General features: G+C 39.9%; 1 protein-coding gene across 3 annotated transcripts; it reads right to left on the bottom strand.

The window, feature by feature from the left end:
• LOC148862216 (uncharacterized) lies at positions 1-27,194 on the bottom strand. Of its 3 annotated transcripts, none has more exons than XM_088982089.1 (4): positions 26,864-27,194; positions 21,614-22,436; positions 2,242-2,408; positions 1-1,030 (listed from the first exon to the last, which is right to left on the bottom strand). In XM_088982089.1, the coding sequence occupies exons 1-4, from the start codon at positions 27,049-27,051 to the stop codon at positions 823-825; spliced, it is 1,386 nt and encodes a 461-aa protein (XP_088838215.1). In that variant the 5' UTR covers positions 27,052-27,194; the 3' UTR covers positions 1-822. The 3 variants fall into 3 exon arrangements, with proteins under 3 accessions (XP_088838215.1, XP_088838218.1, XP_088838216.1); XM_088982092.1 differs by having other exon boundaries at positions 2,230-2,408; positions 26,864-27,170; XM_088982090.1 differs by having other exon boundaries at positions 21,614-22,410; positions 26,932-27,145.
• Positions 27,195-27,514: the final 320 nt, after the last annotated feature.

Raw genomic sequence — 27,514 nt, 5'->3', positions numbered from 1 at the left:
TTTTCCAAAGAGATGAAGCCCCCCAAATCTCAAATGGAGGGGTAGTATAATAAATTTCATCATCGCATAATTTTCTTTCATGGCAAAGTACAAAGTAAAGGATGGTAATAATCATCTCCTAATGGTGGATCTCTTACAGGAAGGGCCTCAGGAGGTTTTGAAAAATCATGGTAACTAGAGAAATGAGAAGTGAAGGGGGAGTTTGAGTAATAAGTAATAACCCAAAAATTAATTTCTCCTTCTTGGGACAAGAATAATGCTGAGAGGTAACCTCTGTTGTGTTTCCCCGTTGAGCCAAAAAGAAGGCACACATATCCATTGATTTCTGAATTCTGGGGTAGGGAAGGTCTAGAATACATTTGCTCCTGGCATCAAGTCTCTCCTCTTTAATCAATTCCCTACACTTGAAACCTACTTGCAGAATCAGCCCATACAATGAACTATTTGCAAGGTCTAGCCGCTCCATCCTCCCCAAGTTGTTGGCCAAGGTGATGTACCGAGTAGTGGATCTCAATGTGTTTTAAAATGAATGGCATAGCATACTGCTTCTTCAGGTGCTTGAGATGATCTTGTATGCTCTTTTCTTCGTATCTTGAATCACCACCAGCCAATGTATATCATGATGCCATCCTTTTCTGGAATCAGCAGAATTGCCTCTCATGAGTCTTGTGCAAAAAAAGCATTCTTCACTAGGCATACTACATACTTATGCCAACAGCTCCCATGAAAAGAGAACTTTCCCACCGTCCTCCTAGCCTAAAGCTTTTCTACCAACTCGCACCAACACTTTCAATGGCTTTCAGTAAATGCTTTACACCATCTCTAGTCCCCAGTTAATGCACGTGGTCTATGCTCTATTGTTGACAGAGACATGCCTGTCTGTGAAATGGCTCTCACAAATCCCATATTTGCCGTCAGAGTTGGTGCATGCCAATAATCCCCTGTACCAAAAATGACCTTGTTCTTCAGTGCGATCTTTCTGGTGGTTGGGAGGCTCATTACACGTTCTGAAGGACTATCAGGCACAATCCTGTTCAGTTTGACAGTTGTTAGCACAAAGAAACATGATCCATTTGTTATAAAAGATGCAAAATGGTCAAGTAAATTAAAACAAATAGTTTTTTCTTTTCTTTAAAACTAAAACATGAGGGAGGGGGGCCAAATTCGATCCATTTTAAGGATGACCTAAACTTGATCCATTTAAAATTGGACCTAATATGGATCCACCCCTATCCAACAATTCAATTTAAATATATGCCTATATACTTAAAATTCATATTGTATCTATTAGTAAAAATAGTTTAAATGCTGTATATTTACTAAAAAATCATATATTCAAGTTCCATACTAGTTATTTTCAATTTATTTGTTCATGATATATAATATCAAGGTCATTTTAAGTTCATTTTATTATTATTATATTTTGATTATTTTTAGTTTAACTTATTAATGTTAATAAATATCCGAGTGCAATCCAAATCTGATATAAATCCGATTCAAATCCGAATACTAACAAATCAAATTTGGATCCAGGTACATCCAGTCCAATTTGATTTGTTTGCAATCCTAATCCAAATCACCATGGATTTCCATTTTTATTTTGTTTTTCTCTAGCATATATATAAATTAATTTTTCAAAATGTAGAGCATGACACAAAGCATTTCACTATCCTGAGGCCAAGGCATAAACCAGAAGGTCAATAGCACAAGGGATGTAAGCCTCCCAAACATATATTTTTTTTCATTAGTAAATAATTATAAATAATAGAAAAAAAAATAGGAAGCTAATGTCACTGTCAAATTCAAAAGACAAATTGTTGATGGTCAAGGAAGGTTTTTCCTGTGATAAAAAATAAGGAGAGTTTTCCCTCCATGTTAAGCTAATATATAATGAGGAGCATGTTAATATGGTGGCCAACCAAATGACCAATATTTATAATCTTTTACAAGTGTTTGGCTTAATAAAGTGCAGAAGCATATGCCTTTCTATGACCCTCTACACTAGAGGTGTATGGCTCATGTTTCTGTACCTCCAAAGTATGCCTGGACCTGTTTTCCTACTACCTTGCCTAGGTATGCCTCAAGCAGAGTAATTAGATAATTCTCCAGCCAATGTTTCTCAAATTGAATATGCAGAGAGGTTAATCAGGCTTACATTAAATTTGCTTTCAAACCATCACTCTAAAAATTGTTATTGTAAAATAAAATAAAATGAAAGATGAATCTTACAAGCAGACTTACAAGAGGCACTTTAGCAAATACTCGGCTCTTAACTTCTCATTATGTCCTCCACACATTGACACAAGCTCCTTGAACTCTGAATGAACACTTTCACATATCATACCTCTCTTTCCAGATATCAGGCCTCCCAACTCCACAAGGATTGGGTTCTGAAGTTCAGACATCACCTATGATGTGTAAATTGTAATTGCAATCATTAGAACCACATGCTGACTAGAGCAAAAAAAAGTATATCTTTTTACAATTGCAACATGTTAACAGTATTGTTGGAGTTAATTTGAAAAATCACTAAATGAATTTCAGTTTGTAGATGGAAAGCCAAAAGTTTGAGGTTGAGTGAGTTGCAAGTAAAATAGTTGTGACTATTAATGGTATAAAGAGTCTAGTTAGTGGGGCTAAAGTCTAAGAGTCAATATTGATCCAAAAAAAAAAATGTCTAAGAGTCAATCAGTTATGTAAGTAGTCTAAGAGTCTTAAGTGTATAAAAAGGGGCTAAGTGTGAAAAATGTTTAGAGAGAATATAATAGAAAAAAAAAGAAAGAAAAGAAAGGCACAAAGGAGGAGACGTGTAAGAAGAAAAGAGAAGGCAAGGTTAGCCAACAGTCAACTCAAACGGAAAACCAAAGAAAAGTGTAAGTAAAAGGTTTTGATTATTTCCCAAGTGAGCTACAAGGAGCTCTGAACAAGCCCTGTTTGGGCCATACATTTCTAAGAAAAATGTCTCCCATCTTATGTTATTTTGTGTTTGAATGATATAATGATATTGTTAGCCCAATCACATATGCATCTTTATCTATTTTCTTTTTAAGATCCTGGAAAGTGCAGTCTTGCACCTTCAAATGTGTTAGAGTCGGCTAAGGATATTTCTTTCTTTTCATCATGAGTTAAGATGTGTTTTGTCTGTTTGGTACTATGTTAAGTTACATGTCCCATACTTAACTAGGGGCATATTAGACATTGTAACATTGTACTTTTCTTTGACAAATATATATATATGGTCGGCTGGGAGGGTCTCTTTGACTTTTATCGACACTTCTTCTCTTCTTCTTCCTCTCTTTCTCTTTTCTATATTTCTGAACCTGGTTCAACTGAACGATCAACACATGGTATCAGAGTGCTAAACAGGAGAGAAGAAGACTACCGCTTCAAGTTCTTGGTGCTATGATCAGTTCTTCTTCTCCCCTTCTTTCCTTTTATTTTTTTTCTAGGCTGCGCAACCCGGATTAAGGGTCAGAGAAGGCTGCAGAAATTTACAGAGAGCTGTGGTAACTTATTCAGGTCTCCTAGGGTTACGGTGGTCTGGATTACAGGTGAGAGAGGAGTCCGGCACTTCTGGACTGCTGTCACCATGTGTGACAGCCTTAGTGGTCGTGTGGTTGTGCTTGTGGTGGTTTAAACCCTCTACTGAGCAGTTTCAAGAGGGAGTTTTTTTTCACATGGTGGTTGTGGTGTTATTAGAAGTCATATTTATTTTATGCTAATGGAAGTGGCCGAATGTGTGCTTAGGCAGTATCATGGGGGTTGGATGAGGAGGTGTTGTACACTTGTATGGTGGTGAGTGAATTGGTGTAGTACTCAAAGAACAATAGTAGACGTGTCTGGACTGATAATTATTTTTTTCTGGAAGGGCAGAACCAGTTTCCTGAATTGAAACCTTGATGGCATCATGTCAGTGATGACCAAAAATCGAGTGTGATCATTTCCTCAGATTTTTTAAATGTGCAGATGACATCCATTAAACTCAACGGTGAAAACTATGTGCCATGGGCTAAGCCGGTGGAAGTGTTTCTTAAGGCTAAGAAGAAGGTAAAACCTGTGCAGGAGGAGAAACCTACAGCTGAATCTCTGGGTTTTAGTGATTAGGAGCAGGAGGATGCTCAAATCATGACGTGGTTGTAGAATAGTATGGAGCCCAAAATCAATGTTAACTTTATGTTCTTAGACACAACAAAGGAGATATGGGAGCACGCTAAGAAACTCTATTCTGGCCAAGACAATACTACGAGTGCTTATCAGCTTTATCAAGAGTACTTCAGTTTGCAACAAGGAAATCAGACCCTTGAAGAGTATTATGCCAGTACAAAACGAACTTAATGTCTATCATCCCTTAACTCTAGATGTCAAAATTCAGCAACAACAAAGGGAGCAACTTGATGTTACCCGGTTCTTAGTGGGGCTGAACTCAGAGTATAAACCTGTCAAAGCACAGATATTGGGTGGATCTGCCAATCCCACTCTAGAGGAAGTGTTTGCCTGTCTTCTTAGGATCTCTCTTGGACCTATAGAGAGTACCATACCTTCTGATAGATCAGCATTTATTGGAGCACGAGGAAGAGCTTAGGGAAACAGAGGAGGTGGTCATGCAGTTTGAGGGGGTCGTGGTAACCCCATGTTTGGTCGTAATCATGGTACTGGTGGTGGTCATGATTCAGGGGGAAGCTGTGGTAGAGGAAGAGGAAAAACTACTAGGAAATATACACACTGTGGAAAGGACAGACACAATTAATTTCTGTTATGATCTACATGGACTACCCTCCACATTGGGCTAATCATGTCGTTGTTGATGGCAGTGAAGTCAATGATAATCAGCCAGTTGATCCAACACCTTCTACATCCACAACTACTTCCGGGAAGGAGATGATGAGTGTCCCAAGAGATGAGTATGAGAGATTCCTTCAGGCTACTTCATAATAGAATACTGCCACCCTTTCCCATTCAGGTATGGATTACCTGGCATCAAAACCTTCCCCCTTGGATAATTGATTTTGGAACCTCTGATCACATGACTGGGACTCCAAGTATGTTTTCCTCCCTTTATCAGACTTCCACATCACATAATGTTACCCTAGCCAATGGTTCTACTTCCCCCATTTGTGGTGTTGGTAATACTGACACTGCATCTCTTTCCTTGTCTTGTGTTTTATATGTACCCATGTTTCCATTTAATCTTATGTCTGTTAGTAAACTAACCAAGTCTCTCAATTGTTTTATCACTTTTTACCCTTCCTCTTGTGTTTTTCAGGATCTCAAGACAGGGAAGAAGATTGATGGAGGGCATGAAGCTGGTGGGTTGTATTATCTTGACGGTGGTGGATCTACAGTTGCACTTCAGACTTCTTTGACTCCTCTCTAGTGGCATTGTAGACTTGGCCACCCATCTCTTAAAGCTCTTAAGCTACTTGTTCTGTCATTGAGTCGTTTGTCTTCTTTGTAGTGTGAGTCGTGTCAATATGGGAAACACCATCAGGTTTCCTTTAGTCCATTCAGCTTGGGGTCCGATTAGAATTTAGTCTTATAATGGTTACAAGTATTTTGTTATTTTTGTTGATGAATGTTCAAGAATGACATGGATTTATTTAATGAAAAAAAGGCGTGAATTATTCTCCATTTTCCAAATATTTCATGATGAGATACGTACACAATTTGGTGTTCCAATTAAAATTCTCTGTTCAAACAATGGCAAAAAGTATTTCCTTACTTCATTTCAGCAATATTTGGAGCAACATGGCATTATTCATCAGACATCCTGTGCATCCACCCCCCAACTAAATGGGGTGGCTGAGAGGAAGAACCGACATTTACTTGAAACAGTTCAGTCCCTTCATCATATGAATGTTCCCAAACACTTTTGGAGTGATGTAGTGCTTATAGCTTGTTTTCTCATTGATCGCATGCCTTCATTCATTCTTGGAGGTCGTTCTCCATTTTCTATTTTGTTTCCCACTCTGTCTCTGTATCCCTTGACTCCCAAGACTTTCGGGTGTGTGTGCTTTGTTCATAATCTAGGTCTTGGTTTAGACAAGTTGGATACATGCTCAATTAAGTGTATCTTTCTTGGCTACTCTAGGACTCAGAAAGGGTATAAATGCTACAACCCCACTACTTGGAAGTCATTTGTCTACCCTAATGTTACATTTTTTTAGTCCTTGTCATTCTTCTCAGGTCTTGATATGTTTCTCTCTCCCACAGAGGTCCCTCTTGCTCTTCCCCTTCCAATTGATGATTCCATTCCTATTGTTCATGTTGTGACCAAGTCTTCACCTCCTCCAATGCAGGATCATACTGAACGACCACCAATCCGCCAAGTGTATACTCACCGACAAAGACCAGCACCTCCTCTAGCTTCTATTTTGTCTGCAAATCCAATTTCTTCTACACTCGAGTTGCCTTCTAATCATGATCTTCCTATTGCATTGCGAAAAGGTAAACGTAGTTGTACTTTGCATCCTATATCCAATTATGTTTTTGTCTCTCAACTTTCTGCTTCACATCGCCAGTTTGTTTCTCTGTTATCTTCTGTGTCTACACCTAAGAATGTGCAAGAGGCTCTTAACTCACCAGGGTGGCATAAAGCTATGGAAGAGGAACTCTCTACCCTTAAACACAACCACACGTGGGAACTCACCAATCTTCCCCCAGGTAAGCATGTTGTTGGTTGTAAATGGGTGTATACTGTTAAATATCTACCAGATGGGAGAGTGGAACGGTTGAAATCCCGAATGGTTGCTAAAGAATATTCTCAACTATATGGTATAGATTATGTGGAAACATTTTCCTCTATTGCTAAGATTGGCTCAGTCCATGTTTTGATTTCATTAGCAGTTATGTATGATTGGCTTCTGTTTCAGCTTGACAAAAAAAATGCCTTCCTCCATGGAGATCTTCTAGAGGAGATGCACATGGAGCAACCACCAGGGTTTGTTACTCAAGGGGAGGATGGTAAGGTGTGTAAGCTCAAGAAGGCAATTTATCGGCTCAAACAATCTCCCCGTGCTTGGTTTGGCAACTTTAGTGAATAGGAATGGCAATAGGGCGAGTTTGGAGCGGGGCACCCCCTCCCTGTCCTCGCCCCGAAGTCACGATATCTTGCCCTGTGTTAGTGGTGTTAGTGAAGGGGTATTTCGGTCTTTGTACTTGTTGAGAAGGTTGATGTGTACTGTTATGTTAGTTCGAGTGCTTCTTACTTAAAGAAGGGCACTTAAGTCTTTTCCAATAAGTTAATAATATAATAACAGGTCTGGCCAAATCTAGGGAGATTATCTTTCTCTAATTTGAACCAGCCTTTCTCTCTTTCCTCTCTTTTCTCTCTTCTTCTTTCTTCTCCTACTTGCTGTTTACTTTACTTTACAGTCAACGAACAAGACAAAATTCTAGGGCAGGTCAAACTTCAACATGGTATCAGAGCGAGGTTCAACAAATCAGACTTGCTAGAATTTTGTCTTCTGCGCATTCGAATTAGGGTTTCTCTTGGGTTTCTCAGCTGTGAGTTGGAGACTGGGAAAAGGGCTGAAAAGGAGTGATCATCCTCTTCCCTAGGAGGTTCCTATGCCTCTGATTGTGTCGTTGGTGATTGGTTGTTGTGGTTCCTAAGCCCTAGTTAGGGCTGGTACGTGTGGTGCAATGGTGTCTCAGCCCTTCGTGTGGTTGGCCTTCAGGCGATAAGGTAAAGTTTTTTTTATGCATATTTTTTGTTATGGAATACATGAGAGGTGTAGTACAGTTCGCATGATGGGTTTCGATTGCAGTATGCTAGGGTTTATGCTAGGGTTTATTCTGGTTTGTGTGTGATTCAAAGGGCAATAGTGTCTACTTAATGGTGAAACTTCCTGTAGCTGTGGATTAGGGTTTGTGGTGTTACAAGTGTGGTTTTCAGCACTTGATATCGCTGAAATCAGTGTGTAGACTTCAGTGAGTAGGGGTTGTGGTGTTGCAGTTTTTCAGCATTTAATACTGCTAAAATCAGTGTGCAGATTTCGGTGAAGTGTCTGTGTGTAGTGTGCAGTGTGTAGTGCTCATAATTCAGTGCTCAGAATTCAGTGATAAGGGAGTTCGGCAATGGCAGATAACAGTGATAGTAAACCTAGTGTCATGATCTCTACTGACTACCTGAATGTCCAAATGACCTCCATTAAACTGAATGGAGAGAATTATGTCCCTTGGGCCAAGTCTGTAGAGGTTTTTCTGAAGGCAAAGAAGAAAGTGAAGCATATAAGAGAGGAGAAACCCCCCGCTAATTCTCAAGAGTATGAAGACTAGGAACAGGAAGATGCACAGATCATTACATGGTTGTGGAACAGTATGGAACCCAAAATCAGTGTGAACTTCATATTTCTTGACACGGCCAAAGAGGTGTGGGATCATGCTAAGAAAATGTATTCAAGTCAGGATAATACCACTAGGGTATATCAACTGTATCAGGAATACTTCAATCTGCAACAGGGAAGTTAGAGCCTTGAGGAGTACTATGCCAGTGTGAGGAATATCCGTAATGAGTTAAATGTCTATCATCCTCTCACTTCTGATGTCAAAGTTCAACAGCAACAGCGAGAGCAGCTTGATGTGACACGGTTTTTGGTGGGGCTGAAGTCTGAGTATGAACCAGTACAAGCTCAGATACTAGGGGGATCTGCTCTTCCATCTTTAGAGGAGGTGTTTGCTCGTCTTCGGAGGGTTTCCATTGGATCTATGGATTCTAATGTCTCCAATAAATCAGCATTTGCAGTGTCGAGAGGTCGAGGTGGCAGAAGTGGGGCTCGAGGAGCCCAGCCTGGCAGAAGAGGTAGTGGTGGATCTACACATATCCGTGGTGGTGGTTGTATTGGAGGCAAAGATTCAGGGGGAGCTCGTGGTAGAGGACGTGGCTCGGGTCCACGGAAGTGTACTCATTGTGGATTGGATGGACATACCATTAACTACTGCTACGACTTACATGGTCCTCCCTCGACGTGGGCCAACCATGCCATGACTAGTGACACCAGTTTCAGCTCTAGACAGAAGAACCGGTCAGCTGACCCGATGCCTTCTACCCCCTCAGATGGCCCAGGCAAGGAGATGGTGAGTGTTCCTCGGGATGAGTATGAGAGGTTTGTTCAATCCAAGTCGCAGCAGAACACAGCTTCCTTTGCACACTCAGGTATGGCTTGTTTGGCATCCACACCCAACCCCTGGATTATTGACTCTGGAGCCTCCGATCACATGACGGGAACTCCAGGTGTGTTTTCATCTCTCACTCATTGCTCAACATCACAATCTGTTACCCTTGCTAATGGCTCCACATCATCTATCTGTGGTGTTGGTAATGTTGACCTAGACCCTGTATCCCTATCCTCTGTTTTATATGTACCTAAGCTTCCATTTAATCTTATGTCTGTTAGTAAGCTGACCAAGTCCCTTAAGTGCTCCATCACATTTTACCCTTCTATGTGTGTTTTTCAGGATCTCAAGACGGGGATGAAGATTGGTGGAGGGCATGAAGCCGGTGGACTGTATTATCTTGATGGTGGCAGACGAACGTCAACGGCCCTTCAGTCATCCATTTCTCCTCTCCAGTGGCATTGTAGATTTGGTCATCCTTCGCTAAAAGTGTTGCAGTCCTTAGTCCCTTCATTAAGTCAACTTTCTGTTTTAGATTGTGGGTCATGTCAATTTGGAAAACACCATCGTGTTCCCTTTTCGTTCTAGGGTCGATAACCGTGTGTCGAGTCTTTTTTCTTTAATTCATTCAGATGTTTGGGGTCCTTATAAAGTGATGTCATATAATGGATACCGATATTTTGTTATTTTTGTTGATGACTGTTCAAGAATGACGTGGCTCTATTTAATGAAAGAAAGAAGTGAATTATTTGCCATCTTCCAGAAATTTTATGCTGAGATCCGCAATCAATTTGGCATCCACATCAAAATTTTCCGTTCTGATAATGGACGTGAATACTTGTCTTCATATTTTCAAGAATACTTGGACCAACATGGCATTATACACCAAACTTCATGTACTTACACTCCGCAACAAAATGGGGTGGCTGAGAGAAAGAACCGCCATCTTGTAGAAACGGCACGCTCCCTCATGCGCCACATGAATGTTCCCAAAACCTTTAGGAGCGATGCAATGCTCACCTGTTGCTTAATTAATCGGATGCCCACGTCTATCCTTGATGGTCGTTCTCCTTTTAGTGTCTTATTCCCCAACATGTCTCCGTTTCTGCTTCCTCCTCGGGTATTTGGGTGTGTCTGCTTCGTTCATAATCTGGGTCCCGGACTGACAAGTTAGATGCACGTTCCCTGAAGTGTATCTTCCTTGACTATTCCCGAACTCAGAAAGGGTACAAGTGTTATCATCCCAGTTCTCGCCGTTCCTTGGTATGTGTTGATGTTACATTCTTCGAGTTTACTCCGTTCTTCATCGGGTCCGGTGTTGCTGCTTCCTCCTCATCACCACCTCCTCTTCCTCTTCCTGTGGCTGATCCACCTCCTCTGGTTCCAGTCATGCCTACGTCCTTGCCTCCGGTGCCACCGTCGGTTGACTGTCCACCCATCCGTCACGTGTATACACATTGCCCGCGTGTACCGGCTGCAGCTCCTCCAGCTTCATCACTGCCGACAGATCCAGCTCCAGCTCCGACACCAGCCTCCGACCTAGATCTTCCTATTGCCTTCCGGAAAGGTAAACGTACTTGCACCCTTCACCCTATTTCCAATTTTGTTTCACTTACCCACCTCTCCGCCTCCCATCGCCAGTTCATCTCTTTGTTATCCTCCGTGGTTGCTCCTAAGGATATCCAAGAAGCCCTTACCTCTCCAGAGTGGTGTCGTGCTATAGAAGAAGAGTTCTCTGCTCTGCATCATAATCACACTTGGGATCTCACCGCTCTTCCTCCTGGGAAGCAGGCTATCGGTTGTAAGTGGGTGTATAGTGTTAAGTACTTGCCAGATGGTCGTGTTGAGCGCCTGAAGGCGTGGCTGGTTGCCAAAGGGTACTCCCAAACCTATGGCATTGACTACACAGAGACATTCTACCCGGTTGCTAAGATAGGGTCAGTTCGTGTCATCATCTCCCTTGCAGCTATGTATGATTGGCCTCTCCAGCAACTAGATATCAAAAATGCCTTTTTGCATGGTGATTTGCTCGAGGAGGTCTACATGGAGCAACCACCAGGGTTTGTTGCTCAGGGGGAGGGTAAGGTATGCAGACTTAAGAAGGCTATTTATGGACTTAAACAGTCCCCTCGAGCATGGTTTGGTAGGTTCAGTGAGGTGGTCAAGAAGTTTGGTATGAAACAGTGCCAAGTTGATCACTCTGTCTTCAGTTTTGACTCTTCAGCAGGCAAAATAATATTGGTGGTGTATGTGGATGATATCGTTGTGACTGGGAATGATAAAATGGGCATTGACAGATTGAAGGCATTCCTACAGGAACACTTTTAGACAAAGGACCTTGGCAAGTTGAAATACTTTTTGGGCATAGAGGTAGCAAGATCTAAGCATGGCATTAATTTGTGTCAGAGGAAATATGTGCTTGATTTACTGGAAGAAACAGGGTTGTTGGGTACTAAACTGGCTAAGACACCTATGGAAACAAATACGAGGCTGAGCAATGATATAGGTGAAGTATTTGAAGACCCTGGCAGATATAGACGGCTTGTAGGCAAACTAAACTATCTAACCATTACTCGGCCAGATATTTCATTTGCGGTTAGTGTGGTGAGTCAATTCATGCAGAAACCCTTGGTCCCACATTGGAATGCAGTGCTAAGGATTGTGAGGTATCTGAAAGGAGCTCTTGGCCATGGTTTGCTGTACAGGAGTGGTGGAAAACCGGTAGTAGAAGGATACACCGATGCTGATTGGGATGGTTCTATGTCTGATAGACGATCCACCATAGGCTATTGCACCTTTGTAGGGGGTAACCTGGTAACGTGGAAAAGTAAGAAGCAAACAGTTGTGGCAAGAAGCAGTGCAGAAGCAGAATATAGGGCCATGGCACATACTACTTGTGAATTAGTGTGACTGAGGAACCTTCTACAGGAGATAGGATATGACATCAGTACTCCAATGAAGCTCTATTGTGACAATCAGGCAGCAGTTCATATCTCTTCCAATCCGGTGTTTCATAAAAGAACCAAGCACATCGAAGTTGACTGTCATTTTGTGAGAGAGAAGGTGCTGAATGGGGTGATAGAAACTGCATATGTTAGTACAGGAAACCAGTGGGCAGACTTGTTTACAAAAGGTTTGAGTCGGGGGAGAGTGGACTACATATGTAACAAGCTGGGATTATATAATATATACTCACCAGCTTGAGGGGGAGTGTTAGTGGTGTTAGTGAAGGGGTATTTCGGTCTTTGTACTTGTTGAGAAGGTTGATGTGTACTGTTATGTTAGTTCGAGTGATTCTTACTTAAAGAAGGGCACTTAAGTCTTTTCCAATAAGATAATAATATAATAACAAGTCTGGCCGAATCTAGGGAGATTATCTTTCTCTAATTCGAACCAGCCTTTCTCTCTTTCCTCTCTTTTCTCTCTTCTTCTTTCTTCTCCTACTTGCTGTTTACTTTACTTTACAGTCAACGAACAAGACAGAATTCTAGGGCAGGTCAAACTTCAACACCCCGTACCCGCCCCGTTCCTGGTGGCGGTGCGGGTTCGGGGCGGGGAATCCATTCCCCATCGGGGACGGGGAATTCCCGAATTTTCCTTGCTCTAAGGCAATTACTTAAAAAATATCTATTTTATGGACAATTTATACATAGGATATAGGAATTTGGGGGTATTTTAGAATTGAATTATAATATTTTAGAGATAATTCAAAAATAAAATTATGGGATCCTAGGATTTTAAAAATTTAGGGAAAACTTAGAGATATTTTAAATATCAATATTAAACCTAGATATATTTTACTAATTTACCTTTGAGTTTGGGGCGGGTTCAGGGAATTATATACAAAACCCCCCATCCCCGCCCCATTCGGGGCGGGGCCCCAGTTTTATGGGGAAAATTGCCATCCCTATTAGTGAAATAGTGAAAGTGTTCGGAATGAAACAATGTCAAGTTGACCACTCAGCGTTCAGCTATGATTCTGAAGTCGGGAAGATCTTGCTAGTGGTTTATGTGGATGACATAGTCATAACTGGCAGTGATAGACTTGGGATTGATAGACTAAAGGTCTTTCTAAAAGATCACTTTCAGACAAAGGATCTTGAGAAGTTGAAGTATTTCTTGGGTATAGAAGTTGCTAGATCGAAGCAAGGTATAAACTTGTGTAAGAGGAAATATGTTCTTGACCTATTGGAAGAAACAGGACTATTAGGTGCTAAGCCAGTTGAAATTCCCATGGAATCGAATGTGAAGTTGGGCAGTGATATAGGTGAATTATTTGATGATCCTAGAAGGTATAGAAGGCTAGTGGGAAAAGTGAATTACTTAACTATTACTAGACTAGATATCTCCTTTGTTGTCAGTGTGGTAAGTCAATTCATGCAAAGCCCCCGAGTTCCTCGCTGGGATGCAGTCCTTAGAATTGTGCGGTATTTGAAGGGGGCTCTAAGCCATGGGTTATTGTATAAGCCAGAAGGAAGTCTTGAAATAGTTGGCTATACAGATGCGGATTGGGCAGATTCAGTATCTAACAGGAGATCCACTACAAGTTATTACACCTTTCTTGAAGGAAATCTGGTGACATGGAAGAGCGAGAAGCAAACTGTTATAGCAAGGAGTAGTGCTGAAGCAAAATACAATCCAGTTTTTCATGAGAGGACTAAACACATAGAAGTAGATTGCCATTTTGTAAGGGAAAAAGTCCTTACTGGTGTCATAAGTACAGAGCATGTGAGAATAGGTGATCAGTGGGCAGACTTGTTTACAAAAGGGTTGAGTTCGGGAAGAGTGAATTATATATGTAGAAAGATATGACTATATGACATATACTCTCCATCTTGAGGGGGAGTGTTAGAGTCAACTAAGGAAGGATATTTCTGTCTTTTCATCATGAGTTAAGATGTGTTTTGTCTGTTTCGTACTGTGTTAAGTTACATGTCCCATACTTAAGTAGGGGCATATTAGATATTGTACTTTGCTTTGACAAACATATTAGATATGGTCGGCTGGGAAGGTCTCTTTGACTTCTCAGATCGACACTTCTTCTTCTTCTTCTCTTCTTCCTCTCTTCTTATCTCTTTCTCTTTTCTATATTTCTGAACCTGGTTCGACTAAACTATCAACACAAATGGTATAAAGTGTCTAGTTACTGGGGCTAAAGTCTAAGAGTCAACCAGTTATGTAAGTAGTCTAAGAGTCTTAAGTGTCTATAAAAAGGGGCTAAGTGTGTGAAAAATGTTTAGAGAATCTGGAATTGGTGGGATTCTGAGAGACAAAGACAGCAATATGCTGTCTCTTTTTTCAGGACCAGTGGGTGAAGGCGATTCTGTAAGGGCAGAGCTACTAGCAGCGGTACAAGGTATACAGATGGCTAGTCAAATTGGAGTGAACAATTTGTTAGTAGAAGGGGATTCCAAAGTAGTAGTGGGCTGGCCGAATAGCCCAGATACAGCTTGTTGGGGCTATAGGGATCTGTTAAAGAAAGTTAAATGGATGACAAGAAATATGACTGTCAGATTTCAGTGGGTCAGCAGATCAGCAAATGCAATGGCTGATTCTCTGACCAAACAAGGGGTGTCAAGGGGAGATCTGTTTTGGGCTACTTTGTAATTTGTGTTTCAGGCTTGGGCTTGTTTAGTTTATATGATTCAGTCCTCGGGGGAGGCTTGTGCCTCTTCCTAGGCTGATTGTATTCTCTTATCTGAATTAATAAAACTTCTCTCATTTATCAAAAAAAAAAATAGAACAGAAAAAAAGAAAAGGCACAAAGGAGGAGACGTGTAAGAAGAAAAGAGAAGGCAAGGTTAGTCAACTCAGACGGAAAACCAAAGAAAAGTGTAAGTAAAAGGTTTTGAATTTCCTAAGTGAGCTACGAGGAACTCTGTACGAGCCCTGTTTGGGCCATACATCTCTAAGAAAAATGTCTCCCATCTTAAGTTTTTTTGTGTTTGAATGATATAATGATACTATCAGCCCAATTGTATATGCATCTTTATCTATTTTCTTTTTAAGATCCTAGAATGTGCAGTCTTGCGCCTTCAAATGGTATCAGAGTAGGATAATGTCATCTAGCCTGTAGACTAGTCCAACAAGAAGAAAGAAAAAATAAAGCAAAAAAGGAAGAAGAAAGAAGGAGAAGAGAAAGGAGAGAAGAGGAGAAAAGAGTTCTATTCCAAATGTCCTATGGCTGGCAGCACATAAGTTAGTATTTATACTTAGAGTGACAGCATACAATAAAAAGTATGAAAATTACAAAAATACCCCTGCAACTATACATAACACATTTCAACACTCCCCCTCGAGTTGGAGCATGTATGTCAATCATGCGCAACTTGTCACACAACTCATTATGCCGCAAATAGTGTAGACCTTTTGTAAGGACATCTACTAGATGTTCCTTGGAACTGATGTAAGGGGTACACACTTCACCCTTCTCAAGTTTTTCTCTCATGTGCTTGTCACCATCAATATGCTTGGTCCTTCATGAAGAATTGGGTTGGCAGTGATATTAATGACTGCCTCGTTGCCATAGTAAAGGGACACTGAGTTGTCAACAAATAAACCCAATTCACCAATCAATTTTTTTACCCAAATCACTTTTGCAACCCCATGAGCCATAGCAATAAATTCAGCCTTAGCACTAGATCTAGCCACTTTACTTTGTTTTTTGCTTCTCCAAGTGACTAAGTTTCCACCAACAAAGGTGTGATATCCACTAGTGGACTTCCTGTAATCAACCACACTAGCCCCATCTGCGTTTGTGTAGACTTCCACTTTTATATGGACATGCTTTTGGAACAAAATATCAGTCCTTGGATACTTCTTTAGATATCTTAGTACTCTCTTTGTTGCTAGGGGTGTCAACGGTATTCGAAAATCCGATTTCGATTTCGATATTCGACATAATCGAATCGAATTCGGATAATTCGAATATCTAATTGGTCGAATTCGGATATCCTATTCTTACCGATAGTTAATCGGATTCGACTTCAGATATGACCTGATTTGATTTGATAAATATCTGAATTCGACCGATTATTTAATTCTTATATATAATATATAAATTATTTTATATAATTTATATATAATAATTAAATTAACTAAATAATTTATATATTTATATACTTTATATCAATAAAATATTTATTTTATATATTTATTAATTATCTAAAATAATTAATTAATCGAATCAAATATTTGAATATTTAATCGGATTCGAATTCGGATATTAATTTTCAATATCCGTTAGATATCGAATCGAATTTGGATATCGGATTCGAATTCATATATTGCCTGATCCGGTTCGAATTCGATCCGTTTACACCCCTATTTGTTGCCTCCAAATGGGAACTCTTTGAAGCATGCATAGACTGACTGAGGACACCAACAACATATGCTATATCCGATTAAGTCATTGGCAAGTAGAGGAGTCTTCCTACTAACCAACCTTTGAAACTTCTTGACATCTGTCACAGGTTCTCCAGCACAATCACCAAGTCTGTAATTTTCATCAATAGGGGAATTTGCAGGCTTTGCTCCCAACTTCCTTGTATCTTGTAGGAGATCTAATATATTTCCTTTGAGAAATGAAGAAGCCCTTTTGAGAACAAGCAACCTCAATTCTAAGGAAATAACATAATTGTCCTAGGTTCTTTCACTTTATGAATCTCAGAGTCCTAGTCCCCTGTAATAACTATGTCATCTACATACACAATTACGACCACAATTTTCTTTTGGTTTCTTTTTACAAATAGAGTATGGTCAGACTGACACTACTTGAACCCAATCTGTTGAAGAGCCAAGTGAAATATGCTAAACTAGGCCCTAGGGGATTACTTAGCCCATATAGGGATTTCTTTAGTTTGCAAACTTTTCCTTTACACACTTGTGCTATAAACTCAAGAGGTTGAATCATATATACTTCTTCTAGATCTCCATTCAAGAAACATTTTTAATGTCCAGTTGATGAAGCTCCCAATCAAAGTTAACAACCAAGCATGATCCGAATAGAGTTCATTTTAGCAACTAGGGCAAAGGTTTCTACATAGTCGACCCCATATACCTGTGTACCCTTTTGCAACTAATGTAGCCTTATACCTCTCAACCATCCCATCAGCCTTGTGTTTCACCATGAATATCCACGTACACACCATTGGCTCTTTGCCTTCAAGAAGATCCACCAACTCCCAAGTGTTGTTTTTGTGTAGAGCGCAAATTTCCTCCATTGCATTTGTCCTTCAGGGATAGACATGGCTCTTGCAAAACTTTTGGAAATGGAGACACAATCAAGGGCAGCTAGAAAAGCAGGGAACGAGGGTAAGATATTTTCATAAGACAATAAATGGGCAATAGGATGTTTAGTATGCATGATCTAAACCCTTTCTATGAGCAATATGAAAATTAAGGTCATTAGTAGAATTATCAAATAGTAACATCAAGGGGAACAAGGGTACCTGGATCCGCCTCCAAGGAGTTAGATGATGCTGGATGCACAATTTTTAGCTGATTCACACCCTTCGAACTCAGTTATCCCTTATGGTGCCTCAAAAAAACATGAAATGGAGTGAGCCAAGAATGAAAGGGAGTGGAACTTGAGGAACTTGCCTCTCCTCCTGCACCCTATTCTCCCCAAGGAGAGGTCGTGAAGAAAGGATCAAACTCAAAAAATGGCACATCCATTGATACAAAGTACTTGCAAGAAACAAGATTAAAGCATTTGCAGCCCTTTTGGGAAGACAAGTAACCCAAAAAAATAAAAAACAAAAGAGATTGAGTGAACAAGAGTTAATGTGGGGCCTTATATTGTAAGAGATGAGATGACATGCAATTGATGACATAAGCCACAGCCATCATAGCATCAACCCAAAACTGCTTGGGAACATTCATGTATAGCATCATACTTCAAGCAACTTCAAGAAGATGTCGGTTCTTCCTTTCTGCAACACCATTCTGTTGTGGTGTTTTGGCACAAGAGCTTCAATGAAGTGATCCATGAGGTGTAAAGAAGTCAATTAAATTATGTTGAAAATATTCTTTCACAATATCCGATTGGAAAGTATATATCTCAACATGAAACTGAATAAAAACCATGTGATGAAATTCATTCACAATTCTGGGTACCTCTTCTCGGGAATGCATAGGATATATTCAGTTATATCTAGAATAGCCATCAATGAAGCTGATAAATACTTGTATCTGCCCTCAGTAGGTATATTCATTGGACCCCAAACATCAGAGTGCACAATATAGAAAGGCAAATGCATCTTTTATTACTGTAAGGAAATTTGTTCTACAATGTTTGCTCAATTGAGAAGTTTAACATTGCAATCTAGAAGTAGACACAGACTAAAATAAATCAAGAAACATAACTTTCAAGGACTCAAAAGGCAAATGACCATCACGATTATGCTACAACCACACTTGACTCTTAGTAGACTAACTCACAAACTTACTCAAAAGACTCAGGAGATGATGTCATAGGACCAGCTTTATTCTCCAAAATGTAGAGGCCATCAACCATGTCTCCTTTACCAATCATCCTCCCCGAGGCCAAATCTTGAAAAACACGAGCGAGGAAAAAAGCTTACACAACAATTTAAGGATTGATTGATACTACTAATGGATGGTAAATTAATAGGAAGTTTTGGAACATGGAGAGCATGGGGAAAGATAAGACCACCAGGCATAAATAATGATCCTTGACCAGCACTAGTGGAGAAGGATCTATCCGCTAGTCTAACTTTACCCCTACCAAAGAGAAGAGTGTAGGGCTGAAATAAATTTGACTTACCAGTCATGATTAGATGCCCTTGAGTCAATGATCCAAGGGGAATCTGGAATGAAGCTAGACACATGAAATGCAAAAGCACTTTTACCAGATGTAGACAAAAATGAGGAAGAGGGGGTAGGATCCGACCTATCCATCTGTCCCAAGGTCCTACCATATAGTTCCAAGTGATCTCTGAAGGAATTAATGATATATTCTTTAGGGTCAGAACCAATGTTTTAAAAGGCGTGGGAGGCATACGCCTGGAGGCATCTCCAGGCAAGGCACTCCCAAAATGCCCTAAGGCATATGCCAAAGGCGTTGACACCTCTGAGGCGTACTCCTCAGGTGCAAGAGGCGTACGCCTCATGTGCTTTTTTCATGCCCCTCATGCACACCTCATATAAAAAGACTAAAAAAAATGAAAAGGAAAAAAAAGGAAATGAAAAGAAAAGAAAGGGAAGGGAAAGAAAAAGAAAAGGAAAGGGAAGGGAAGAAAAGATAAGGGGAAAGAAAGCGGTCTACCCCCAGCCCCTTTGGCTGAGGGGCTTCGCCCCCCAGAACCCCCCTTTCAACTAGTGCTATGCATTTTTATTCTTCTTAATATAAATAAATAAATATATATATATATATTAAAAATAAAGAAAAAATGAGATCCCATCGTCCTCTTCTTCCTCCTTCCTCCTTCCTCCTAACCCCCCTCTTCTTAAGGAGGCGTAAGCCTCCTTGTGTTTGAGAAGCTTACGCCTCTTACGTTTTGAACTACACGTCATGCCTCCGCATTTTAAAACATTGGTCCGAACCAACAGAATGTTCTTGGGAAGTACCAATAGTCGAATTACTTGACTGAGAATCCATAGTGTCAATCAGCTCGAACAAGAGAAAGAACACAAATTTGGGGTGTGTCTAGTAGTCAACCACACCAAGAAAGGACTATTTATATTAAAGAATGTAAAAGGACATTTCTGCCCTTATAGTACAAAAAGTAATGTACAAGATATAAAGAATAGAAAAGCAATGATACAATAAGAAAGTAAAATTACTATTCAGCCCTCACTATCTCTATCTCTACATTCCCCCTCAAACTGATGGAGGGGCACCATCATCAGTTTGTCCATGAAAAAGGAATGTCAGGCCCTAGTCATAGACCAGTCTTGTTTGGGTAGCAGAATTTGGAAACTTTCCTCTGGCTTTTTCGATTGTTCTTCTTCTTTAATATCCTCCTACAGTCATCTAACCTTATAGGAAACTTTCAAACAAAGAAGGTTTGGTGTAGCCCTATGCCTTCAAAAATTAGGGTTTTCTGCTAGGAGGTGGTACTCCAAAGAATCAATACCCTAGATTTGCTGCAAAGAAAAAGGCCACATCAATGCTTTTCACCCATGTTTGTAGCCTTTGCTTGGGAGCTGGTGAGACGATCACACATCTATTGATTTCCTGTCCATTTGCGCCCTTTATTTGGTCTCGGTTCTCTTCTCTCATTGGTTGCAAGTGGACTCCTCCCCCAGATGTGATAGGCCTCTTTGACCCAAATTTTCAGGCAACCAAAGAAGCAGGGAAGAATTATGTGGACAGCAACAAGAGCAGCAGTGCTTTGGTCAATTTGGGAAGAAAGAAACAACAGAATTTTCAAAAGCAAGGTTAAATCCAAGGAGGAAATTGTAGGAGTTACTATAAAAGTTATCCACTGGATGGAAACAATTTATGTGTTTAAAGACTTCTCAGCTAAAAATATTTATAGAAACTGGGGTGTTGTGGCAAGCACAAGCTCCCTTAAACTTGTTATACAGGAATTTTGGTCCCCACCAACACAAAACAGGGTAAAGATAAATTTCGATGGCAGTTCTATAGGCAACTCAGGACCCTCGGGTATAGGGTGTTTTAAGAGATGGAGAAGGCAGAATTTTAGCATTGTTCTCGGGTCCAATGGGAGTGGGTGATTCTTTGAGAGTGGAAACCATGGCATTACTACAAGGTGTAAGATACGCAAAGTAGTTGGGACTACAACAAATAGAAATAGAAGGGGATTCAAAGATGGTAATAGGCTGGCTGCAATCAGGTAGTTCGGGAGCATGGATACATACAGTTGATGAGGGAATTATCAGACTAACAAGAGATTGGCATCTACTTAAGTGGACAAGAAGATCAGCTAATGGATTAGTGAATACATTAACAAAACAGGGGGATGTTAGGGGGAACATGTTCTGGGCAGTGTTGTAACTCGGTGATTGTATCTCAAACCCCTACACTAGGGGTGACAGTTGTGTTTTAAATTCTGTTTAATGAAGTTACCGATTCCAATAAAAAAAAAAAAACAGTGCTGAAGTAGCCTCTTCATGCTAAAATGCCAAAGGTTAGGTCCATTTCTTATTCAATCCAACCCCTCCCAGGACCCAGACAACTGGGATTAGCATTGCATGATGACCTTTGTAAAATACTAGACCTTCACCAACAGCAAACAGACACCATAGTGGTTTTTTTTTTTTGGTAATGAGCTACAAAACAGGGGATAGCCCTCCCCAAACCCCGAGAGCCTCCACAACCTGGTTGGAGGAAGGATTCAATCCCAGGTTTCCACTACAACCAGACTGAGACTTTACCAGCAGGCTGGCTGGTCCCTTCCACCATGTTGGCAATTTATGCAAACATAACAGATGATTTAGCAAATGCTAGAGTTATGAGAAACCATTTTCAAAATTAGCAAGCATCTGCAAGAGCATAAGAGCAGATATCTACCTGTGCCATCACAAATTCATAATTGCTCTTAAACCGCTTCATCATCTCACAAACTGTTGTTGCCAATAGTTTCCCTGTACCACCATTGCTGATTCCAGAGACAAGAGCAATCAAAGCTGTTGTATCAAAATTTAAAAGATCACCACCCAAAATAGCCCTTTGTTTTGAAGATTCCATATCTTGGGTGTCCAGTTTCAATGTCAAAATTAGGGAACAAAATGCACCACCTAAGGTTAGTTGGCTTTGTTTATCAGCCCAATCTGGTGTAACAGCTCCCAAAAGTGGACATGTACACCACTGGCTTGACTCTGAAGAAGTGCTATAGTGCTCAACCTTTAATTGGAAGATGATTGCCCTTCTGTATGATCTAGAAAAATCATTAACCCATTCATATTCCAAGTCCTTAGAAAAATCACAATCAAATTCAGAAAACTCTTTGCCAAATTGAGAGGCCCCAAATTCATTTAGAAGCTTCTGAGTAACAACGTTGTCAAGTCCATTTGAAAAGAAAAGAATGACTGAGGATGGTTTTAACATCAGACAGGACTGTGCCGCTGAAAGAACCTTCTCTACACGTGCTCTTAGCCCCTTATTTTTGTGAGATCCTAACCATGAGATGTATTTCGGGTTCCTGTCTGACACAATAAACCAGACTGGTCTTCTATCAACAGTACAAACTATATCAACATGGATGCCCTTTGAAGAACATTTTCTTTCTTCATTTTCTGATAACAGAGGAATAGGCTTGCACACACGTGATACTCCAGTTACGAATGTCTGCTGAAGAACGTGAACAACTGACTCAAGGTAACCAATGTTAGCACTGCAATATGATACAAAAGTTCAAGTTTCATAAATCTTTTTATAGGAAAAATGTAAAACCATAAGTGTGTATTGAAGAATGTACTTTGATGCATATTCAAGAATCTTTTGGGTTCAGAAACTGAAGATAAAATTAAAGAGAGGAAAATTGAAATTTCAAAGGATTTTGTGTTAGTCTTTCTGCTAATGATCCACATTTGCACTAAGAAGACCAAACCCCTAAAAACCATGAGCAATAGAAACATCATACTCAGAAGCTTCATCTCATGGCTCATACATGGGCAGAATTCCAAAGGATTACATTTCACAGAAACTACCTTTACAACCTGAAAGTAAATTGAGAATAAAAGAGAACCCACAAATTGTGGATGCAGAAAGCTACCGTGCTTAGAAGGTAATTGAATGAAACTCATGTAGTTTAATATTCTGCAAACTGATAACCTAATTTGAATAACGAAAAGTTTTAGTCACAAATTTATGGTTGAGTCTTGAGACACTAAATCATATTTCAAATAACTAATTAATAACATCTCAGAAGATAATTTTTGTTCTCAATGTCTATATTCTTTACTTCTGTTTAGGCTGTTCATACAAATCTTTGCTTTTTTTCAGAGGATCAAATATAATGTAAGTGCTGAGAATGGAATAGCTATTATCTCAGGGCTGTGGTTAGTTTGAGGGAGATGGATGAAAAAAATAATAAAGAGTTCAGTTTGGTTTTGGAGAGAAGGGTATCTTAGTCTTGGGGACAGTCTAATAACAGCTGAAGTAGAAGAGTTATTGTTTTGTCTTTTAGTAAATGTTATTAAGTAGGTTCTGAGCTCCTAAAGGTTGATTTTCACCACTCTTATGAGGGAGGTGGACGAAAAAAAGTAAGAAGAAAATTTTGGTTTGGTTTTTTATGAGTAAAGAATTTGGTTTGGTTATAGGAGAGAAAAAGGTATCTTAGTCCTGGAGGTTGTTTGATAACAGCTGAAGTAGCTGTACTGGAAGATGTGTTGCTTTGACTTCTGGTAAATGTTATTAAGTAGGTTGTGAGCTCCTTAAGGTTGATGTTCACAACTCTTAACATACTCCATATGAATTCAAATATATTAATTGCAGTCATTCCTCCACATCTTTGAACTTAGAACATAAATAGAGACACAATAAGAGAGCCAAATTATCATTAAAAATTACAGAACTGGCACTATAATTAAAAAGGAAAGAAAAAACTCAATAACGCCTTTTTTATGAATAATAAAATAACAAAGCATTTCATTAAAATTTTTTTAAGATGGATTTACAACTGATACAGCATGTTGTTTTCCCAAGAGGCGCAAGAAGCTGCCTCAACAAACAAGATAAATTACAGTTAGCCCAGAATAATTGATCCCTATTCACCCCTTGCTTAGCTAGTAGGTCTGCCAACCCATTTTCCAATCTTCTCTCCTACTGAACTATGATTGTTAAATTAGAAGTTGGCCATTTGAATCTTCTCATCGCCCCCCTGAAAGGCCAAGCTACTGTCTCCAGTTCTTTCAGCCACCCAATTACCACTTTAGAGTCTCCTTCTATGACTAGATTTCTGAAGTTCATCTCTTTAGCGATTTGAGCCCCCTGTAAAACGGTTTGAACCTCTGCACTAACCATATCCCCCACTCCAATTGGACCAGAGAATAAAGCCACTATCTGGCCCTTTGCATTCCTGAATACTCCTCCAATCCCAGAGTGCCCAGGATTACCGAAGTTGCTGCCATCAAAGTTTAGTTTTGTGAAACTTTCTTCCGGGGGCTTCCAGGCTAGAACAGGTTTGTCCTTAACCGAAGAAGCTTTAGCAACTAGTTCCCAGTTTCTCCATATGCCATCAAAGGACAATGGTGAAAATAGATCCAAAGCTTTAGCCCAGTTAATAGCCCTAAACAGCAGATATTCCCACAGAATCTTCATCCCTTTCTTTATCATTAAATATTTCGTTATTTCTTAAAAAACTCAATAACGCTTAAACTACTCAATCAATGACAATGATACTTTATATATAAACAAACTATAGCTAGAAAAATCAGATGACAAATCAGGACAAGAGGCAATATATAAAATGACCAGAAATACCCTACTATCAAAAATTACAAAAACACACAGGAAATTAAAAAAAAAATGATTTCTTTGTTCCTGCATTTGGTTTTAAAGGGGAAAAGCCCAGAACTTTGTCTTGGTAACTTGGTAGTTGGGGATGTTTTGCTGGGTATTGGTTCACATTTCGGCTCACCCACATTTAGTTTTCTGAGTTCTGTCTAGGTATGGCACTTTGGTTTGACTTTGTTCTTTCTTTTTTTTTAATAGGAAACGGTAACTTTCATTGACGATTAGAAAATATTACAGATTTACCACCCATAAAATGGATGGAATATCAAAACAATATCATACAAACAATCCCAAAACAAAGTCTCCCTAGTACCTCCTTGCTTAGCTAAAGTGTCAGCCATTCCATTTACTGACCTTTTTTTTTTATCAGTTCCATTTACTGACCTTCTTACCCATTTAAATTGCACTCCAATCTCCCTTGCTAAGCTAATAATCTTTCTTAGAGGCTGTCTAAGAGACCAAACTCCCAAGTTTCCAGATTGCATCCACTCTATTACCAGCTTGGAGTTTCCTTCCATTTCTTTGCTGCATTTCCCATTGTTTCACCAGTCTCAATCCTTGAAGTAAGGCCATTACTTCTGCCCTTAAAGAATCTCCCATCCCAATTGGGCCCGAGTAAAGGGCCAAGACTTTTCCTTCCTCATTTCTGAACACACCCCCAACTCCTGGCTGACCTGGATTACCCAAGGAGCTTCCATCAAAGTTTAACTTCACCCTGAACTAAAGCGGTGGTACCCAACTCTCTTATACCAGAGGGGAGGGAGAGGATACAGCTATAGCACTCCAATTTCTAATCAAGTCAGCTGAGGGAAAGTCCTTGAAGAGAGGTTGTACTTTCAGCCTAACCTTGATGGTGATAACCTCAAGAAGTGCTTCCTTGAAGAGATGCTGACTTTGTTCTTTCTTCATGGGCTGTTTTCTTGTAGTTTGGTGCTGTTTTAAGATCTACTTTAGAGCGATTAAATATAGAGTATGTGTTGGCATGGTGGGGAGCTGGTCTTGTGGGTTACCTTTTCCCTTTTGTATACCAGCTGGTTGTGACATCTTGTCAGTAGGGCCAGTCTTTTTTTTAAGTTGTTGCTTCCTGCCTTTGCATCATTTTCTTTTCATCCATTTTCAGTTTACTATGAAGAAAATTAATCAGGAAACATGGGTTTCTAGTTTGGGCCAGATGAAATGACAATTATCTACCTTATGACAACTTGGAAAGGAACTGTGGTATCGTTTGGATTCATTAGCGTAATCTGTTATAGTATAGAAGATAGTGCAAGGGTAAAAACTTGGAATATATATGGTATGATAATCTATCTACCTCTTATGTAATCCCTTATCTGAGGCAGCAATTGATAAGAATATGTTGGTGAAGGATCATTCTGAAATGAGTTCTGAGTTGTGGTCTGAGTTCCATGATTTCATAATTAGCTAATGACGGGGAAATTGTTGCAATAACTCCCCTATTGATTCAAGAAAATGATTATTTATTCCTTGAGGTTCTTAGATAGGTCACTTTATGTGCATTTTCAGAGGAGTTGGTTATTATACTTCTAAGCTAGTGTAGAAATTATATCTCCAAAGCAAGCTCACCCTCTTTCGATAAATGTCTTAGTGTGGATAAACTGGTTAGTAAAGGATGAGAGGGCAACCGACACTTGCATCACTTATGATGAGGATGTAAAACCAGCAACCACATATTCCGGAACTTATGGTCCCATTTGGCGTGTTGAACTTGCTTGTTAACCGGAACATGAGGGGCGTCAGCAAAAAAGGAGAGTGTTCAAGCCCTAAAAAAATTTGTTTTCATGCCTCCCAGTGTCCCCGGTGCATCCTTCATGGAAGGAGCAATGTCAATTCGTCAAAAGTGTCATGAAAATAGAATTCCCTTGGATGTGAAACAAAGAATTCCTATCGGTTCTCTTGAACTATCATGGATTCTCTTTTATCTGCAAATTCGCTAAACTATACATATTCTTGGAGAAACCGCTCCCCTAATAAATGGCATCTTGCTGTCCATGGGCTGTAATATAAATGGGATCTTTTCTGGAATACTAATAAGGAACCCTTTTTATCTTTCACATACCGATTGTAAATCCATTAAAATACTCTGTTTTACTACTGATCCAGATATTTCAAGACGAAAGTCCCTAAGACCAAACCAGGTCAGTGTACAAACAACTGACATGATAATGAATTTCATCCAAGACATTAGTTCAATTTCAATTGAATAACAGCCCTGTTGTCGGAGAAAAAGAGTAACAAAACAACAGTACGACATTCCTACCGACAAAGACCATTGTTACTGCATACCTAATAGGACCGGAGAAATCTGGAGAAGCCGATGATAAACGGGAGAGGAAATTAAGCTCTGAATTTACCAATCGGAGAAGTGTTTGCTTGCATGAATCCGTGACCTTCGAGAGAGATAAGCTTTGAACCCGGTTTGCAACAGCTATGCATCTCTCCTTCGCTTCCTCGATCCGACGAATTGGACTCATACTGGATAATGGTTATAGTAACAGACTAACAGTCGAAAGAAAGGCTGCGATACTCACTACTCTCTCTCTCTCTCCCTCTCTCTCTATAGTCTCTTCATCTCCCCCCCCCCCTGCAAAGTGCCTAAACGAAAACTGGGGTGCTCGCCGTTCGGTTAACCGAACCGTGGGTTTTTCTTGAACCGAACCGACTTGATCGGTTTTTAAAAAATCTAAACCGAAATCGAACCGATGTAACCGGTGGTGGACCAGTTAACCGCGGTTCAGTTTTTCAATTTTTTTGCACTCAAAATTAAGAAAAAACCGAACCGTGGGGTTTTTTTAACCGAACCAACTTGATTGGTTTTTTAAAAATCTAAACCAAAACAGAATCGATGTAACCGGTGGTGGACCGGTTAACTACGGTTCAGTTTTTCGATATCTTTTTTGCACTCAAAATTAAGAAAAAAGGGAAAAAATACCTGAA

This window comes from Nelumbo lutea, chromosome 4 (genome assembly GCF_056320005.1).
Source record: "Nelumbo lutea isolate HS-2025 chromosome 4, American lotus-T2T, whole genome shotgun sequence".
Taxonomy (NCBI): domain Eukaryota; kingdom Viridiplantae; phylum Streptophyta; class Magnoliopsida; order Proteales; family Nelumbonaceae; genus Nelumbo; species Nelumbo lutea.
The sequence above is the reverse complement of the archived record's forward strand: the minus strand, read 5'-3'. Positions and strand labels throughout refer to the sequence as shown.